The 20588-nt window shown below is 45.9% G+C and overlaps 1 protein-coding gene across 7 annotated transcripts in view; it reads right to left on the bottom strand.

Annotated features, from left to right (window-relative positions):
• Positions 1-3226: 3226 nt before the first annotated feature.
• TRIT1 (tRNA isopentenyltransferase 1) overlaps positions 3227-20588 on the bottom strand; it is a 58801-nt gene continuing 41439 nt past the window's right edge. For 5 of the 7 annotated variants that reach the window (XM_086716576.1, XM_086716575.1, XM_086716579.1 and 2 more), the window contains 2 exons: positions 20167-20363; positions 19273-19561 (listed from right to left, as the gene is read on the bottom strand). In XM_086716576.1, coding sequence (XP_086572702.1) covers positions 20194-20363 — 170 coding nt within the window. In that variant the 3' untranslated portion in view covers positions 19273-19561; positions 20167-20193. Of the gene's footprint in view, positions 3482-4328; positions 4412-19272; positions 19562-20166; positions 20364-20588 lie in introns of those variants that run through there. The other 2 variants (XR_015254624.1, XR_015254625.1) reach the window with 2 other exon arrangements.

A 20588-nucleotide genomic window follows, 5' to 3' on the forward strand; every position in this document is an offset into this window, starting at 1 on the left:
TGGCCCAAGAATCCATATTTGGCAACGGGTAGGGCTGGGATTCAAGGCTGAGAAGTATGACTTCAGAAGGTCGATAACTCACATCGTTCTGTCTTGAGAAATTCACAGTTGCTTTGTCATGGCTCGTGGGAGATTTGGCTGAAAGCATGGGCAGAAGAAAGACCACAGAAGACCTTGTATCCATCTCAGGAGCTGAGACTTTATCCTGAGAGTAACAGGGGAGTCTGTAGAAACTTTTAACCAGGAAGGGACAAAGAAGATGCAGTTAGAAGCATAATGGATTGGAAGGGGGCAGGACCAGAGGCAGAGAACCCACTGCCCCCAATCTGGGTCATGCACCAAGAGCAAATCAACTCAGAGGTCATTTTAACAGCCCCCTTGGCTGAGAGACAAAGTGATCTGAACAGCGGCAATGAGAACAGTTGGGTCCCAGGAATGTTGGGTGCTTAGGATGGTGTGTAAGACATCCACACGCTAATGACTGGAGTCTGTGAATGTCACCTTATTTGGACGATCTTGGGTTATCTGGGCGGGCCCTATGTAGATCACAAGGGTCCTTTTTAGAGGAGGGTAGATCAAGGTCACAGGAGGAAAGCAAGGTGAGAGGAAAGCGTTGTGCACTGAAATGGTGCAGCTATGCACCGAGGAATGAGATCGGCCTCTGGAGGCTGAGACGGGACAGATTTTCCCTTAGAACTTCCAGAAGGAACCAGCCCTGCTGACATCTTGATTTTAGCCTCACAAAACTCAGGGTGCCCGGGTTGTTCAGTCTACATTAAGCGTTTGACTCTTGGTTTCGGTCAGATCATGATCTCAGGGTTTTGAGTTTGAGCCCTGTGTTGGGTTCTGCCCTGATGGCACAGAGCCTGCTTGGGATTTTCTCTTTCCCTCCCCCTCTTTCCCCCTCCCTCTCAAAATAAATAAATAAACTTTAAAGAAAAAAACTCATTTCAAACTTCCGACCTCCACAATTGTCAGATAGTAAATGTGTGTTGTTTTAAGCCACTAAATGTGTAGTTATTTATTATATCAGCAGTAGGAAATAAATACAGATGATAAAACCTGGTGACCAGGTGATTACTGTGGGGTGTCCCAATCGGATGGGGAGGCCACCAAATGTGGGGCGCCCTGATCGGGTGGAGGCCAGGGCCTACATGCTTTAAGAATTCGCCCAAGGCAAGGGGGCCTTGGGTAACACAGTCAGTTAAGTGTCTGACTTCAGCTCAGGTCATGATGTCAGGGCTCGTGAGTTCGAGCCCTGCATAGGGCTCTGTGCCGACAGCTCCGAGCCCAGAGCTTGCTTCGGATTCTGTGTCTCCCTCTCTCTCTGCCCCTCCTCTGCTTGTGCTTTCTCTCTCTCTTGAAAATAAATACACATTAAAAAAAAAAAAAAAAAAAGAATTCACCCAAGGCAGAACAAAAGAGATAAAAGTTTAGTGAATACACCACAAGGAAGCAGCGGGCAGGACAGCAAAGGAGAGACGGTCTACAATGAGGTGGTGTTGAAGGGCCACAGTTATAGGGCCAAGTGAAGCACTATGGGATTTTTCTCTTTTTCCAGTAATCTTAGGAACTGTGCCTGGTTATAACTGGTTAGTTAGGGCCTATGGCTATTTCTAGTCGGATCACTTAATGAGACTCTTTGCATTCAGCCTAGTAGCTGTGGGCCCTTTTGCCTGGCTCTACAGTTTGAAAAGAAGGAAAGGGAAAGGTCACAGAAAGGGTGGAGGATGTTGGCCAGGATCTTGGCTTGGGGAATGGGGCTGGTGGCGAGACCGTTACAATCAGCACCGAGAACAGAGAGGGAAGGGCAGTTTGGGGAGTGGCGGGAGAAGGAAGAAGGAAGAAGGCTAGTTCAGCCTCGCACGTGCTGAGTTTTAAAGTGCCCGTGGGACACCCTGGTGCGATGTGCAGGGGGAAGGCCCAGAGCCTCGGACAGAGCGGAGAGCCATCTGTGTACACACGCTCTGGTCTGAGACGTGGGCTTATTTTCCCAGTTCATTGTCTGTGGGGGAGGGGGGAGGGGGGGATGAAAGTCCTTCCTGCTCCTGTCCTCACATCCTCCTCACACCCCAATTTGGACTGGGTGGCAGACTTACTCCAGATAGGAGAAGTCAAATCGACTCTTCCAGGGAGTGCCTGACGTGCCCTGAGTTGCTTCTGGGTGAGTTCTGTTGGCTCCTGATGGGCCCCCCACCCCCATTTGAAGATGCAGTGTAGTGTCTCAGCCAGTTTCACTCGAGGTACACCTGTGGACAGCACCAATGTGTTTCTGACAGTGACAGAAATATCTCAGTGGCGTTTCCCATGGGTCAAACTAAACATGCAAACCCTGAGCACAAAGTACACGGGGTGGAAATCACATATCTGTTAAAAAAAAAAAAAAAGCCTGTTCATCCTGCAGAACAGGCGTGAGCTAAGGCCTCTGAGAAGGTGAGATCATTCAGGGAGGGCTTGTGGCCTGAGAGAGGAGGGCCAGGGGCACCAACTTCCAGAGAATGCACTGGAGCAGGGCAGGGGGAACCCTGACGTACTTACCTTCTATGCCCCCAGAGCGGCAACTCAGAGGATGCTTGATGAATGGGTTACTGTGGGTTTTATCCTCTACAGGCTATACAAAAGGAAAGAAAGAACGCGGGAAAATGTGTATACCAAAACAAACAGCCAGATACATGTTTAGTATCTGAATAACTGAGTTAAGTGGAAAACTAGAGTCCAGTCAGAAGCATATATTGTAAACAATGTATGAAGTTATCTCAGGAAAATGTTGGATCTTACCAGTGAGTAAAATAAAAGCAAATTCAGTTACCTTAAGATAACATTATAGGCCCAAAACACTAGAAAAAACAGAAGCAGGCAAAAAAAAAAAAAAAAAAAAAAGCCCTGAGCTGGTGAGGCAGTGAGACGCAAGGGTGCCCCAAGTCACAAATAGAGTAAAAAACGGGCAGGAGTTTTATCATCGCACTCACCCTGGAACGGAGGGTCCTTGAGTTGCCCGTAAAAGAAATCCACGCAAGCAAAAATAAAACCCCTGCGTTATGAAGGCGAGGGAGATCCCCAGGAACCCCAGCAGGCACCTTAGGCCTTGGGAGGATCAGAAAACCAGGAACCAAGCCAGGAACCCGCAAGTCAGCAGGAACATTCTTTCTCTTTCTCCGGCTGGGTTTTCCTCCTGCACCTGCACCTTTTCTGCTTCTCGTGCACATCTTCCTGGTCATGCACCCAATCATACGACAAATATTTATTTTGTGGACGTGCCCAAACATTACATTTTTGTGTTCAAGGGTACCCAGCAAAGACTTGAGTTGCTGTTTGCAATTCTCAGGAGGAGTCCGATTGGCCCAGCCTCGGGTCCCCCCACTGGGCTCTTTCTTACCACGAAGGGTGTTGGGATCTCTGATCTTTTTTTTTCCCACAAGAGGATCCTTCATCTCCATGTAGATTAGCGAATGTGATTAGGTAAACTGGGGAAGGGATGCCCCTGTGTAGAGAGACAGCTCGCATTAACCATTAACCTACCCCAAACTTCTGAGCTCCGGGCCTTGCTTCCAGCCAGAACATCCGTTTAAACTTTTTCCTGCTTCCTCATTCCACTTCCTTATCACCTTACAGTCTATTCTCTGCATAACAGCCATACTTTTCTTTTAGCATGTAGATCCCACTATATTCTTACCCTGCTAAAAACAGGCACACACACACACACACAACACAAAGCCTAAAACACCACCACTACCACCACCACAAAACCCTCTTCAATTCCTTCCAGTTGCAATTAGAATAAAATCCCAATTCCTTGGGGCACCCGGGTGGCTCAGTCGGTTGAGCATCGGACTTTGGCTCAGGTTATGATCTCACGGCTTGTGAGTTCGAGCCCCGAGTCGGGCTCTGGGCTGACAGCTTGGAGCCTGGAGCCTGCCAGATTCTGGGTCTCCCTCTCTCTGCCCCTCCCCTGTTCACACTCTGCTTCTGTGTCTCTCAAAAATAAATAAACATTAAAAAAAAATTTTTTTTTAACTCCCAATTCCTTATTCTGGCCTACCAGGCCTTACCTGATCTAACCCCTGGCTAATTCTCTATCTTTTACACATGTCTCCCTCGTTCACTCTGCTATAGCTACAATGGCCTTCTTGCTAGTCTTCCAATATGCCAAATTCGCTCCCACCTCAGGACCTTTGCACTTGTTGTTCCCTCTGTCCCATATTTTTCCAAAGCTAACTCCACAACATTCTAGACTCAGGTGATGTCATCTCTTTAGAGAGTCTTCCCCAATCGTCCCACCTAGAGTAGCAACGCCTACATCAACACACACATAACTAGTGACTCCCTACCTTCTTTTCTGTTTTTGCTTCGTAGGACTTCACACTTGTGGAAACTCTCTTAGTTGTTTGCTTACTGGCACATTTTCTTCTCTCTGTAGTAGAACGTAAGCTCTGCATGAGCAGGGCTCTACTCTGTCTTGCTCTTTGATATTTTCCCAGCAGCAGAACTGGCCCTGGCACTCAAGAGATGCCCAAAAAAAAGTGAATCATTTGGTTTCAACGTTCTGCCTCAGAGGCCTGCGGCTCAGCATTTCAGAGCAAAGGCCTTGAAGCCGGACCACCTGGGTTCACCAGCTCCCTCACCTCCTACCTGCATAAACTTGCACAAGTGGTTGAACTTACTTGTGCACCAGTGTCCCTGTGTGCAAATGGGGAGGATCACAGCACCCACGGTATTGAGGAGTAGATGAGCTCACACGTGTAAAGGGCTTACAGAATGCTTGCCACAGAATAAGCACCCGACGCGTTTTCATTTATTTTATTCATTATTAATCGTTAGTTTGAATTCTTAAAACTCATCTTTCATTGCTCCCCCCTCCGTATCTCCTCTTCTATTTTCATAGCTTTCTCAATTTCCCCTGTGCTCTGGGAGATCATCTGAAGTCTGTTTTCTGTATTTAGTAAACCCACTGTGTTCATCCTGACATTCAGTTTTTAGTTCAAGAGACACACTTTTTTTATGTCTATTTATTTATTTTGAGAGAGAGAGAGAGAGAGAGAGAGAGAGAGGGAGAGGGGAAAGAGAGAAAGCACATACTGTGGAGGGGCAGGGAGAGAGGGAGAGAGAGAATCCCAACTGGCTCCTTGCTGTCAGCACAGAGCTCAATGCGGGACTCATTCCTATGACCTTGAGATCAGGACCTGGGCTGAAATCACAAGTCCGACGCTTAACCCACCGAGCCATCCAGGCGCCTGGAGCCACACTTTCAATCTCTCCCTCATCCTTCCTTATCTCAGATTACTCCATTTGCAGGTTCGCTGTTTCGAAGTTAATGATGTACTCTCTCTTTGAAGCTTACTGAAATATCCATCAGGTATGCCTACGTTTTCTTCTGTTCCTTGAGTAGGTCTTTTTCTAAGGTAGGTAGCTCCTCTAAATCTTCAGAGAAATGATAGATCACACTCTCTGCAACTGCAGAATATTTCTGATTTGTCCTTATGGAGCATCCTGGTTTGCCCAGAGTGAGGGGTTTCCCAGGACACGGGCTTTCGGTGGTAACACCACAAAAGTCCCAAACAAACTGGCCGAGTGGGTCACCCTACCTCCAGCTGTGGAAAGCATCACGAAGGCTGCTCTGTTGTATTGGTACAGACATTCCTTCAACTCTTTCTTTTTTATTTATTTTCATATCTTATCTTTGTAAGTAACCTCTAGACCCAACATGGGGCTCAAACTCATGACCTCGAGATCAAGTCTCATGCTCTACCAACTGAGCCAGTCAGGCACCCCGCCTCCAAATCTTTCACAAAGGGAGGAAACCATTTTCTAGTATTTGCAACTGCTAATCCCTTCCAAGTAGCATTTACGTCTGGGAAAGTCTGTCAGCAATAAAGGAAAAGAACCTCATTCAACCCAAAACTTCCTCCAGCAGCCACCCCGTCTCCTTCCTTCCGTTCATTACTTGAGGAGAACACCCTCACGATGTCCGCTCTTCTCTTACTCCTCAAACCACTTAGATATGGCTTCCATTTCCCAACCATCAGCTGAGCCCTCTCTTACCAACATTAACACGATGACATCCTCATCACTAAAATCCACCGAATGCTTCTCATTCCTTATCAGACATGGCTTCTCTACACATTCTTCCCTACTGACTCCTCCCCTCTCAAAGCTCTTTCCACGGCCTCCGTGATCCCAGCCCCCTGGTTTCTCCCTGCTCTCTCACTATGCCTCCGTTTCTGACACAAGCTCTCTTCCACGGTGGTCGATGTTCCACAAACTCCGTTCTAGACTTTTCTCTTCTCCCTACACACCCGGTGACTTCATCTTCCACAGCTTCAAATACCATCAATGCTGATGACTTAGAGATCTTTATCTCCAGCCCAGAATTCTCACTGGGCTCAACCTGAATATCCAGTTCCTTACTACTTTCCATTAGGCTTCTCTGCAGACACTTCAATCTCAACAAGTCCCAAAGTGAACTCATCCTCTGCCCCGAGGCCCAATCCTGCCCTGCCTCCGGTGCCCTCCATCTTGGCCAAAGGAACCACCATCAATCAACTGCTTGGATGAGAAACCCAAGCAGGCCTTATTCCTGACCCCTAACCTCTCCCTCACCACCAATATTTAACCAATCATCAAGTCCCATAAATTCTACCTGCTATACTTTACCATCTGTCTGCCTCTTGGCTGTCTCCAGCCAATTCAGTCTCTGAATGGCCCCAGACTCACCTCTCCAGTAAACACATCTGATGTTGTTATCTCAGGGTTAAGGGTTTACAGGGCCCTCTATGACCTGGTTCCTACAGAACTCTCCAGCTTTTTTCCCCTAACACTCCCCTACCTGGCTCACTCCCATTACTTTTTCTGCTGTTTTCTTAGATGCCATTTCCCCAGAAAGCCTTCCTAGGCCTCTGAATGGGGTCAGGTACAATCACGTGTGTTTCCTGAACATTGCTCTAATAGTATTCGTCACACCCATGGAAATGGCATGGAAGACTAGAACTCTCTGAAGACAGGAACTGTCTTGTTTGCTGATACATCTCTAGCACCTAGAATGGTGAACAGCAAGCAATCATTGTCTGTCGAATAAATCAACAAACAGATGTTCCTGACTCTGAAGCTCTTATTTATTAGATGAGGCTCCCAATGACCCTTACTTGCCTTCCTGTTAGTTCAGCTCGTCCGCCTGAAGAAAGTATTGTGCACCTACTGTGAAGAAAAACACAACTACTTGGTTGGAGTGCTCCTTCAAAACAGCCAGAAGCGGCCTGATTCGAGAAAGGGTACGACCCCTAAGCCAGAGACCGGGGTTCCAGTCAGCTCTGCTACTGTTGGTGCTCCTGTGGGTGCCCCGCTTAACTCCCTGGGCCTTGATTTCCCCATCTGCGAAATCAAATGGCTAATCTAGATCAGTGGTTTTCAAAAGTGTGTTCTACAGAGGAAAAGACTTGAGTCAGAGGGTCCAGAGGTCTCTGTGACCCGCCAAGACCCCAAGCCACTCTGCTTTGATCTATGTTAGGTATTAGGAGATTGGGTAAGGTTGCTACTTGGTTGGGGGGATGGGGGGAGGATCCCTGGCCAAAGCAAGGTTGAAAACAATAGAACCAGATGATCCCTGAATTCCATGCACCCTTTACATGCTGACATTTAAAACAACAGAAAGCCAGGAGTGTTATTATCAAGAAGGTAGTTCATATGAAGATTCCGTGAAAGTTTGGGGAGGGTGGGCTGGCCTTTCCACCTGCTGTCAGGAGACCACTGGTTTTCATGCAGCTCTACCTCATTAGACACATCGAGTAGGACACAGAGGCATCTACGAAGCCACCAATAACAGTTATACAAAGGTCTTTATCCCTCAATCTCCAAACATTAACCAGGAAGCTCAGGCAGAAGGCATAGGGCCTAAATGATTTCCTTTAAATCTCGCTTCAGATGGCTCATCACCCCACGTCTGGTGACTCAGGGGCTGGTCCAGCCGCACACCCGAGAATGCACTGTCCCCGGGCCTTGCAGAGACTGGGCCTTCCTTTTGTGTGGCAAGTACTCAGCCATCAGCATGTGCCACTGAGGGCTATACTAGATTCAGGGTGTCCCCTAATATGCCACTTGTTGGCTCTGGGTCGCAGTGATGGACACCTGTTGTTGGGTCCACTCGGCATCAATCTCCCACCCCCCCTTCTTAAAAACTGTCTTTCCTGCAGCCCCATTCTTTCTACTCACATAGTTTTTTCTGTTTTTGTTTTTTTTTTAAGAATTTATTTCATTTTTTTAAGTTTGTTTATGTATTTTGAGAGAGAGAGGATCCAGGCAAGTCTCCACACTGCCAGCACAGAGCCCGATGCAGGGCTCGAACTCATGAAACTGTGAGATCATGACCTGAGCCGAAACCAAGAGTCAGATGCTTACTTGAGCCCCCCAGGCGCCCCGAGATTTTAAGTGATCTCTACACCCAACATGGGGCTCAAAGTTACAACCCTGAGATCAAGAGTCACATGCTCTGCAGACTGAACCAGCCAGGCGCCACACTAGTCATAGCGTTCTGCAGGGAGTTGCCACGTTCTTAGGTGACCGGCTCTCCTGCTGAAATCTGGGGGAACAGCAGAATTCAGTTCTGCTGGGAGTCTTCCCTTGGGATTTTTTTTTAATGTTTATTTCTTTATTTTATTTTATCTTTTTTTTTTTTTTTAATTTTTTTTTTCAACGTTTATTTATTTTTGGGACAGAGAGAGACAGAGCATGAACGGGGGAGGGGCAGAGAGAGGGAGACACAGAATCTGAAACAGGCTCCAGGCTCTGAGCCATCAGCCCAGAGCCCGACGCGGGGCTCGAACTCACGGAGTGCGAGATCGTGACCTGGCTGAAGTCGGACGCTTAACCGACTGCGCCACCCAGGCGACCCTATTTTATCTTTTTTTAATGTTTATTTATTTTTGACAGAGAGAGACAGACAGACAGACAGACAGAGCATGAGCTGGGGAGAGACAGAGAGAGGGAGACACAGAATCCGAAGCGGGCTCCAGGCTCCCGAGCTGTCAGCGCAGAGCCTGACGCGGGGCTCGAACTCATGGACAGCGAGATCATGACCTGAGCCGAAGTCGGACGCTCAACCGACTAAGCCACCCAGGCGCCCCTAATGTTTATTTCTTTTTGAGAGAGAGAGAGAGTGGGGGCAGGGCAGAGAGAGAGGGAGACACAGAATCCGAAGCAGGCTGTGAGATCATGACCTGAGCTGAAATCGGACCGAGCCACCCAGGTGCCCTCTCCCTAGGAATTTTAAGCTTGAGAGTCAGCTCCACTTCTTTGCTGGGGGGAAAAGCTTTAAGGTGCGACATGTGGCAGCTTCCAGTGACCATCTGAAGAAAACTTGTTTGCATGGAGAAAAAAATGAAGTCAACACGCAGAGAAGAGAAAGGGGTAGAGTCAGGGCTGACGGTGTGGGGTCCCTGACGGCAGCGGCTCCTGATGCCCGGCTGTATCTGAGGTGCACTTCAAAGGGGGCTCCTTGTTCGACTTGTCCTTCCATGCGCCGATAAATCTTCCTTTGTATCTAAATTAATTCAAATTGGCTTTTAGTCCCTTATGACTGAACTGACCCCGATTCTACATTAAGTCACTTAAATAGCATGAGTCTGTTACCTCCTTGCAGAACCTACTTCAAAGATTTTTAGCAAGGACTAAGGAGGTACGTAACTTTGTTAAAACTTGGGGCGCCTGGGTGGCTCAGTCGGCTGAGCGTCTGACTTCGGCTCAGGCCATGATCTCACTGCTCGCGAGTTCGAGCCCCATGTGGGGCTCTGTGCTGACAGCTTGGAACCTGGAACCTGCTTCGGATTCTGTCTTCGTCTCTCTGCCCCTCCCCTGCTCGCGCTCTGTCTCTGTCTCTCTCTCTCAAATATTAAAAAAAAAAAAAAACATACATAACACCGTACTGAGCTATAAATCTGTAAGAAGTGACTAGGACATGTCTGATGATAATCACCCTTGCTGCTAGGAAAAATGTGTCTGCCTGACTAGACTAGAAGGCAATAACTCAGTAGTGGATACTCACTGCTTGTCTCTCTAGTTGCACTCCCCTCCCACCCCACACACCCTGCTTCTTGGAATCACTCCACCACCACTCCATCCATTCGGTTTCCATGGGAACTGCCCTATTCTTTCAAAACTGCATCCCTAGCCTAGTTGATGGACCTCAGGATAAGCACCAGACCCAATCTAGGCTAATGAATCCCTTTCCTGGGACTCTTTTAAAAAAAAAAAAAAAAAAAAAAAAGACATTTATTTGGGGTGCTTGAGTGTCTTAGTTCGCTAGGCATCTGACTCTTGATTTTGGCTCAGGTCATGATCTCATGGTTCATGGGTTCAAGCCCTGCATTGGGCTCTATGCTGACAGCAGGGAGCCTGCTTAGGATTCTCTCTTTCTCTCTGACCCTCCCCCTCTTGGGCTCTCCCTGTCAAAATAAATATCTTTAAAAATGGGTATTTATTGATTTAAGTAATCTCCACAGCCAACATGGGGCTCAAACTCACAACCCCAAGATCAAGAGTTGCACGCTCAGTTCCGACTGAGGCACCCTTCTTTTTTTTAATTGTGGTAACATAAAATCTATGATCTTAAACCATTTTCTTCTTCTTTTTTTTTTTTTAATGTTTACTTATTCTCGAAAGAGAGAGTGTGAGCAGGGAAGGGACAGAAAGAGACAGAGAATCCGAAGCAGGCTCTGTGTTGTCAGTGCAGAGCCTGATGAGGGGCTCAAACTCACAAACTGTGAGATCATGACCTAAGCTGAAGCCGGACACTTAACTGACTGAGCCACCCAGGCGCCCTTGATCGTAAGCCATTTTCCAACATTTAGTTCAGCAGTGCTGAACATGTCACACTCTTGCACAACCAATTTCTAGAACTTTCCCATCTTACAAACTTGCAACCCTGTACCCATTAAACAACTCCACATTTTCTCCTCTCTCCAGGCCCTGACAACCACCATTCTCCTCTCTACTTCTGTGAATTTGACTACTTTAGATACCTCAGATAAGTGGAATCATATACTGTTTGTTCCTTTTTTGGGGCACCTGGGTGGCTCAGCTGGTTGATCAACTCTTGATTTCGGCTCAGGTCCTGATCTCACAGTTCGTGAGATCGAGTCCTGGGTTGGGTTCTCTGCTGAACAGGGAGGAGTCTGCTTAGGATTCTCTCTCTCTCTCTCTGCCCCACCCCCCCCACCCCCCCCCCCCAAATAAAAAAATGAATGAATAAATTAGAAGCCATCCTAATGGGTGTAAGATGTCCTGGCACTTTTGAACTTAGAGAAAGAGTGGGCACAATCTCTGATGTAAAAGCCCTAAGCGGTAAAGCTCAGGTGCTCCTGGCAACCTTGATTTCTCTCCCGCCATGTAGAGAAGGCCTGTGTGCAGGGAGACAGGAGTCTCCACAGCATCAGATTAGGTAGCACTGGTAACGCCTGGGGCTTTTCTGTCTTCGAATCTGAGAAGACACCTAAGTAAATTTATCACCTTTTTTGCTTCAGTTAGAGTCTGGCTGATTTCATTTGTGACCATGAGTCTTAACTAAAATAAGCAGCTTAGCAGAAGAGTTGCTTCTGCAGGAATCCTGTCTGCTTTTTCTTTTCTTGATTCCTTCTTAGAACTAGTTGGGATATAAATAATTTGTGCATTTAGAAAGCCCTAGGGATGCCTGGCTGGCTCAGTCAGGGGAGCATGTGACTCTTGATCTCGGGGTTGTGAGTTCAAGCCCCACGTTGGGTGTAGAGATTATTTAAAAAATAATAATAAAATCTTAACATAAATAGCCCTAAAGGAATGCCCTTAGAGAAGGAGCGCAGTGGTTAGAGCACGGGTTTGGAGTCAGCCCAAACTGGCTTCAAATCCTGGCCTAACAAATGTTGCCAGCAGCAGGCCCTCTTGTAAATGCCAGGGATAAGGCAGTGAACAATGGACAAAACCCCTGCCTTCACAGAGCTTTCTTTCTAGAACTCAGCAGATAACCGTGTGTCCACTATGTGCCAGCCACCAGTGAGCACAATTAATATATATGCCTGTTTATAAAATGGGGATAATTACCTTGTCCATCTTTAATTGTATTTAAAAAAATGTTTTCTTAATGTTTATTATTTATTTATTGAGAGAGAGAGAGAGAGAGTGTGTGTGAGAGGGCACATGCAGGGGAAGGGCAGAGGGAGAGAGAGAGAGAGACAGAGAATCCCAAGCAGGTTCTGCACTGTCAGCACAGTGCCTGACGTGGGACTCGATCCCACGAATCGTGAGATCATGACCTGAGCCAAAGTCAAGTGTCGGGAGCTCAGCTGACTGAGCCACCCAGGTGCCCTGCTTGTCCATTTGTTTTAAGGACTCACGATAAGGTATGCGTGTGCTTAACACACAATGCCTGACACACAGCAAGAGCTCAATGAAAAGCAGCCATGTTTATGATTGGACACGAAGTCATGCCTTGCAGGAACTAGCCTCAATATCCACCGGGAACCCAATGTATGTCCCACATCTGTCTCAAAATAGGACTGACATCTTGCCAGAATTGACTCTCCAATCGGAGCCAGAGATGGAATGTGCTGTGGCAGAGTAAGGTGGTGAAAGAATGTGGTGGGTATAGAGGCGCCTGGGTGGCCTCCGGTGAAGCATCCGACCCTTGATTTAGGCCCAGGCCTTCATCTCACAGTTCATGGGTTCCAGCCCCACATCAGCTCCACACTATTAGCGTGGAGCCTGCTTGGGATTCTCTCTCTCCCCTCTCCCCCGACCCCTCCCCCACTCATTCTCTCTCTCTCTCTCTCTCAAAAATAAACTTAAAAAATAAAAATAAATTTAAAAAAGACTATGGTGGGTAAGAATACAGACTTTGGAGCCACCCACCTAGTTTCAAACCCCAGCTGGCCCTCAGGAAAATCACTTAACTCTTTCATTCAGCTTCCTCAATTGCAAAATAGGGCTAATAACAACAGTGACCCTATTCCGTCACAGAGCTGCTGTGAGGGCTAAATGAGTTCTCTGTAAAGTACTTAAAGCCTGTCTGGCCCTTGGGGTCATGAGTTTGAGGCCTACATTGGCCAGAGATTACAGAAAGAAAGAAAGAAGAAAGAAAGAAAGAAAGAAAGAAAGAAAGAAAGAAAGAAAGGAGAGAGAGAAAGAAGAAAGAAAGAAAGAAAGAAAGAAAGAAAGAAAGAAAGAAGAGAGAGAGAAAGAAAAAGAAAGAAAGAAAGAAAGAAAGAAAGAAGAAAGAAAGAAAGAAGAGAGAGAAAGAAGAAAGAAAGAAAGAAAGAAGAGAGAGAGAGAAAGAAAAAGAAAGAAAGAAAGAAAGAAAGAAAGAAGAAAGAAAGAAAGAAAGAAAGAAAGAAAGAAAGAAAAACCTGCTATGAAAACCCAGAAGAAGGAAAAACTAAGCCTCCTGAGAGTTGCCAGTGAATCTTTGTCTAAGGAGAGGATATCGTATTTGGGTCTTCAAAGATGTATAGGAGCTCATTTTCCCAAGATCACAGAGACAATATGTCAGATAGGAAAGTGTTCAGCTGCAAGTAAAAAGCAGCAGAAAAGAGCATTTCAGATGAAGAACACAGTTCAAGTAAATGAGCTAACCCATGAAGAAATCATATGCGTTAAAAAACAACAGGGGCACCTGGCTGGCTCAGTCCACACAGCGTTTGACTCTTGATCTCGAGGTCGTGAGATTGAGCCCCACATTGGCTGTAGAGTTTACTTAAAACAATTTTTTTTTTTTTTTAATTAAGAAAACAGGCAAACAACAACAACTAATCGCTGGTTGGGTGACAGATAATGCCTGAGGCACTGTTTTTGTCCATTAGCATTATGGGCCACTAAATTAATCAGTTTTAAGTCAGAGCTTGACCTGACAACTTCCGGGAACCAACACTTGAGTAGCATTCACAATTTTTCCACAGTGAAGCAAATAAATCCAATTTATACCTACCATTTACTGGACACTGTATTGCCCAGTAAATGGCAACAACTATGCTGTTTTCAAAAGGACTTCATTTAAACCTCACGATGTCTTCTGGAATGGAGCTAATAACTCCATTTTATATATGAGGAAACCCAGGCTGCTTGAGCCATTTTCCAAAGGTCACAGAGACAATATATTAGATAGCAAAGAGCTCAGCTGCAGGTACAAATAGCAGTTTCTTTTTTTCCACATAAAAAGAAGTCTAGAAGTAGCGACAGCCCGTAGTTGACTTATTTCACAATGCCGCCCAAACCCTATCATTCCTCCCCACCATCTTTAGTGTTGGCCATTGGCCCTCCACGACTCAGTCTCTTTCCTTACACTTTTTTTCAACCTGTCTTTAAAAATCTCACCAGCCAAGATTTTTGTCAAGCTTTACTTTTTTTGAAATAGTTCAGCAGTCAGCTCATACAGCTCATTGATCTCACAGATGGGGAAATAGAGAGATTTGCCCCCAGCAAGATATCAGAGCTAATTAGTTACACCAGCCTGGAGTCCGGTGCTCTTTCCACGATAACAAGTATGTGTTTAGTGGAGACTGCAACTTGCCCACCCAAATCTGCTCTCCCATTTTTTTCTTGGCACACGGCTTGACTACGTCTCAGCGGCCTTTGCAGGTAGTGTAGACGGCCATATGACTAAGTTCTTGCCAGCGAAAAGTGTGAAGCCTGCGTGCCACTGCAGGGTGTAGGCCTTAGGGTTTCGGGTGTCTCCTCTACGCTCTTTTTCCCCTTCTCACTGCCTGCAACCAGTGATGACCCAGTTTCAATCACGCAGGTGATGACAATGGCCCCCCTGAGGATGGAAAAGCAACACGATATAAGGAACCCGTGTCCTTGAATGACTGCTGGGAGCACGGCTGCCCCACTGACCTGGATGGTGCACTTCAGAAATGTTACGCGAGAGTTGTTCATGTGAAAAAGAAACAAACTTCTCTGTTCTTTAAGCCGCCGCATTGTTGAGTCTCTTTGTTAGAGCAGCTTAGCCTTTTATTCTAACCAGTACAATCATGCAGCTTCCTTTGTACGTATTCACGGTAGTTTTACAAGTGACCAGTTAGCCATCTTTTTAGAAAAGAGCCCTAACTGCCCAAGCAGGTGATAATCAAATGATGAAAATTCTTTCCTGCGGCTACCAACTCAAGTTTTCTTCATCCTGGTTAAAGGCTATTTAATGATTAAAGCAGATCATTTATGTAGAGAACCACTTAGCTTTTATCCGTTCATGCACTTAAGTCAACCGATACTTGACGTTTTAGATGTTGGGAATATATAGACAGGTTACTACATTCATAAAAGCTTGCCTTCTAGTGTTTTTTGTTTTGTTTCTAATGTTGTACTGTGTTTTAAGCGGAAAAATCCTCCTTGTGGGAACTGAGGCTAAGAATACAAAGAGTTACTGAGGGTTACAAAGGATCAAACCGTGTAGACGGAACTGGTTCCTTGCTTAGTCCTGAAAACCGAGCAAAATCTTTTAAATCTTTTTTAATGTTTATTTTTGAGAGACAGACAGAGTGTGAGTGAGGGAGGGGCAGAGAGAGAGGGAGACACAGAATCCGAAGCAGGCCCTGGGCTCTGAGCTGTCAGCACAGAGCCCGACGTGGGGCTTGAACTCACGAACCACAAGATCATGATCTGAGCGGAAGTCAGACGCTTAATGGGCCGAGCCACCCAGGCGCCCCATCAAGCAAAATATTGTAAAGACTAAGAATCCAGCTCCCTTTTCAGAGTATTTCCTGCCGCTTCAAAGCAGCATTGCCTAAACTACAAGAAGTGTGAATCCTTGCCAAGATTTTTATGCGTCAATTTTATCTCAATAAAACCAGGGAAAAACTTTTTACCAACAGAGGTAGATGGACCTAATAGCTTGCTGAGTGTTGGAATTAATTATCAAAGCCATTTACATAGCACTGCTGTGCACTGGGGACTCTTGAGCACCTGAACTAAATGGCTCTGCTTGTCTGGGGATCAGCTGAGGCCAGATGGTACAAAATGGCATTCCTCATCCTCCCTCCAGGCTGAACAAATAGCCCAGGGCTAGTCTCCACGGTTCCTTCCAGCTCTCAAATGAGATCTGGAATGAGACTTGGTAGTAGTGAGAGAGGAGAGGGAAGCTGAAGTTTGTCCTGCTGTGACAATGGAACATCCATGTTTGGGGTCTCAGTTTCCCCATGTGCACAAGAAGGTGCCAAGGATCCTTTCATCTGTACACTTAGGACAATCACTAGGAGGAACTACTTTCCTTCCCTACACCCAACAGCAAAGTCATTCAGAAGGTGGCAGGCGGAGAAGGGGAAATCTACCGGAGTGCAGTGCCTCAGACCAGGGCACCAGGCTGATTTCCCGGCAGTGTTCCTCTTCCCTAAGCTCTCTCCTGATGGGGAAGGAGTTCCGTCCGGCTGAATTTATAGTTTCTAAGAATAGGGACAGTTGGCACAACCTCAGCGCCTTAAACGTCGTAGGTACTTCATAAATATTAGGCACTTGGATGTTTTCTTTCAAGAAATTCCTTATTTCCGATTGCCATAGAGATAGCCATGAGTTCCTCCAGGTACTTCATTCAGATGAAAGGATTAAAGGCTTTTTGAGGTAGGATTATGAAAACTAGTTTTTCCTGCTTCTCCACTGAAACTTTTTTAAAGCGTTAAAATATATTTAGCGACTTGAGTGAAGTGCATTTCAGTGACTAAGGCTCCTCCTAAAAACAGCTAGCTTAACAGTGCTGAAAAGGCCTCACCTGGATTCCAGCTCCGGGGCTGGCTAGCTGTGCTCCTGTGCTGAGCCCCTTCCCCCACGGGTAATGGGAAGAGAAATAGCATCCCCCACCCCACCCCACCCCAGGGCTGTGTGAGAAGAGAAAGTATATAAAGCTTGGTCTTGCTTGACCCACAGTCAAGTATTCATCACCACTTTCAGTGGGGTACATGTGGCTTCCTGCCTTGTTAGCTCCTGAAGTAGCTAATAAAAAACTGATTGGGAAAATTATACTATGTTAATTTAATGTAAAGAACAACATGGGGTGGGGCGCCGGGGTGGCTCAGGTCATGATCTTGCAGTCTGTGAGTTCGAGCCCCACGTCGGGCTCTGTGCTGACATCCTGGAGCCTCTTCGGATTCTGTGTCTCCCTCTCTCTCTGCCCCTCCCCCCCCTTACGCTCTGTCTCTCCCAAAACCATTTTTAAAAATTCAAAAACAAAAACAAAAACAAAAACAAAAACCATGGGGTGGATACAAAGATAATTTCTTTGACTATAAAAAACTATTGAAATTCAAAGCGGTTAAAAATGGGTAAAGCTCAATAAAACTCAAGGGGCCCAAGGATATCCCACAGAATGGGCAAGGAGGGAGAAGAGAAGCTGCCCAAGTCACGTGGAGAAGCCCAGCTTTTCCAGGTCACGTGCTACCATATCTGCAGGCCTGGGCTGACTCCTGCTCTAGTGTCCTGCTGTGCCACACCACGTGCCTCAGCACATGCCTTCCCCCAACACACTCCCCCGCACCAAGGCAGGGGCCGGCAGGGAGGTCCTCAGATTAGATTACTTGCTCTTCAGCAAGTGTCCTTTCTGTACACCCGCTGTAATTCTGTAATTATTTAATCAGTGTGGACCTGGATCACCCCTGTACCTTCTGAGTCTAGCAAAGCACCAAGCACATAGTAAGTCCCAGGGAACCTGCTGGCTGAAGGAATGGGCTGGCCATACCTCAAGAATTCCTCAGAGGCTGGTCTGGGCCTAAACACTGGCATCTGAATGAAGTTCAGTATACAAGGTAGGTGAACCCTGCTGGGGGTTAACTGGGGAACTCTAGGGTAGGTGGTTACGGCCCCAAACAAGAGACCTGCCGGCAGCAGGAGAAATCCACGCACACCCAGATATTGCCAACAGGTAAGGTGACACATGAAGACAGTATGTGCTAAATGCTATCTTTTTGGGTAAGGGGAGGAAGAAAAGAATATATATTTGTATTTATTTATTTTTGCATTAAAAAAACTCGAGAGCTATAAGAAACTAATAAAGTAATTATGGATTGGGGGAGAAGGGGATAGAGACGGGAGTGAGATTTCTCAATGAATGTTTTTTTATACCATTTTAATTTTGGAACTACGTAAACAAATTTAGTAAAAAAGTTAAAATTAAAAAAAATTTTTTTTTTCAACGTTTATTTATTTTTGGGACAGAGAGAGACAGAGCATGAACGGGGGAGGGTCAGAGAGAGAGGGAGACACAGAATCGGAAACAGGCTCCAGGCTCCGAGCCATCAGCCCAGAGCCCGACGCGGGGCTCGAACTCACGGACCGCGAGATCGTGACCTGGCTGAAGTCGGACGCTCAACCGACTGCGCCACCCAGGCGCCCCAAAAAGTTAAAATTTTAAAAATTGTTAGAAGGGGGGGAAAAAGGTAGGTGAGGCTATGGAGTTCGGCCCTGTTTAAAAAAGTCAATCAAGTTCAATAGTTCTTTACCTTCTCCTCCTGTGCATGGCTAACCAAGAATTGCTTTTTTTTTTTTTTTTTAAGTTTATTTATGTTGGGGGGGGGGGCGGTGGGGGAGAGAGGGAAGGGCAGAGAGAGGGAGAGAGAGAATCCCAAGCAGGCTCCACACTGTCAGTGCAGAGCCAGACACGGGGCTCAAAACTCATGAACTATGAGATCATGACCTGAGCTGAGATCAAGAGTTGGACACTTCACCGACTGAGCCACACAGCTACCCCAAGAACTGCTTTTAAGGTCCAGCAGAAATGCTCCTTCTTACACCACCCGTTCCCCCCCTAAGTGCAATTCTACACACCTCTTATGGCCTTTAGATATTCTCTTCCCTAGACTGGCTGTCTGTACAGTATGAACAAAGCTCCCTGAAAGCAAGAATGACGTCTCATTTTATCTCTGTATTCCCTCTAGCCTCACATATGGTAGATTCTTAACAAATAAAATATTACTTGAGTGGAGTTACTGCTTAATGGATACACCTTGTTTGGGGTGATGAAAAAGTTTTAGAAACAGAGGTGACTGTTTTATAGCATTGTGAACATAATGTTGCTGAACTGTAAACACAAAAATACTTAATTTTATACTAAATACATACATATAATCAACGTTGCTGGAAATCACAAATCTTCAATAAAAGACCCTCTCCAGAGGTCTTCCAGGAATATACTAAGTGCTCAATAAACATTTGCTAAATAATGAACAGACAGCACGAACATATGAAGAATGTCAACACTGAGAAAAGGCTATCATGTTGATAACACAGCCTACTGTGTATAAACTAGACATGGAATATACATTTTTTAAGCACTAAAGAGACTCTTGGGAACTTTTTCTTTATTTAACTTTCAAAAAATATATAGACTCCTAAGCCAATAGAAAGATAGTAGTGACAGTAATTATCACACAGGAAGAGTGCAACAAATGTTGAAGTCTTTAGTTTTCAAGCACCACATCACGACCACCTCCTTCTCTCCTTCTCTGTGGAATTCCAAGAACTGGTCGAGTTCACTTAATCTTCTCACTGGGGCTGGTCCTTTCCTGCCATTCACTCAAATCCAGAACTCCTGATCTGTGGCTCACAAGACTTCTGTCATCTATAAAAGTATCTGGAAAGGAGATATTTTTAGCCAGAGTCAGGGACATAAAAACTTCTTTCTAAAGGGATATAGGGAATTCAGTGTTCATTACCAGAAAGATCCTCAAGTATAAAAAAGTACAATCTGCACCTCTTTTAAAAATAGAACCTTTAAGGTTAAAAGGGGAAAAAAAATCCCTTCCCAAAATCATCATTACCAGACACACCAGCCAAACAAGAAGCTAACAAGACCTGCTGTTTCCATGACAGAGAACGTGAGACTTTAAAACTCCACCACAGGGGCGCCTGGGTGGCTCAGTCGGTTGAGCGAACGACTTCGGCTCAGGTCACGATCTCTCGGTCTGTGAGTTTGAGCCCTGCGTCGGGTTCTGTGCTGACAGTTCAGAGCCTGGAGCCTGTTTCAGATTCTGTGTCTCCCTCTCTCTGACCCTCCCCCGTTCATGCTCTGTCTCTCTCTGTCTCAAAAATAAATAAATGTTAAAAAAATAAAAAATAAAAAAACAAAAACAAAAACTACACCACAGAAGAAAAAAAATGGTGGGGGCTTTCTGCATAGCACTCCTCAGCCCAGACGGGGACACAGACATAACCCTCCCTCCCGAACTGGATCCCTACCTGTGCAAAGGCTCCGGGACATGTCTCTTAAACACGGGATTTCAGCTCTTTCTCATTCTGCTCTGGGGATCCTTTCTCTTTAAGCTCTTTGTCACAGTCTGGAGAAATACTCTGATTTTCTATTGCAGTGACAGCATCTGAGTCCAATCTTCTTCTTTTCTTCAGCTGGTGCAAGTGGGATTTGGATTTTATATGTGCTGAGAGAAAACAATAACAACAACAAAAAAACAATTCATTACAACTTTCTAAATTTTTTTTTAAGGTTTATTTATTTTTGGGAGACAGAGCAGGCATGGGGTAGGGGCAGAGAGCGAGGGAGACAACAGAATCTGAAGCAGGCTCCAGGCTCTGAGCTGTCAGCACAGAGCCCAATATGGGGCTTGAACTTGTGAACCCCAAGATCATGACCTCATGACCGGAGC

The sequence above is a fragment of the Puma concolor genome, chromosome C1 (genome assembly GCF_028749965.1).
Source record: "Puma concolor isolate L17-30 chromosome C1, mPumCon1.1.hap2, whole genome shotgun sequence".
Classification (NCBI taxonomy): domain Eukaryota; kingdom Metazoa; phylum Chordata; class Mammalia; order Carnivora; family Felidae; genus Puma; species Puma concolor.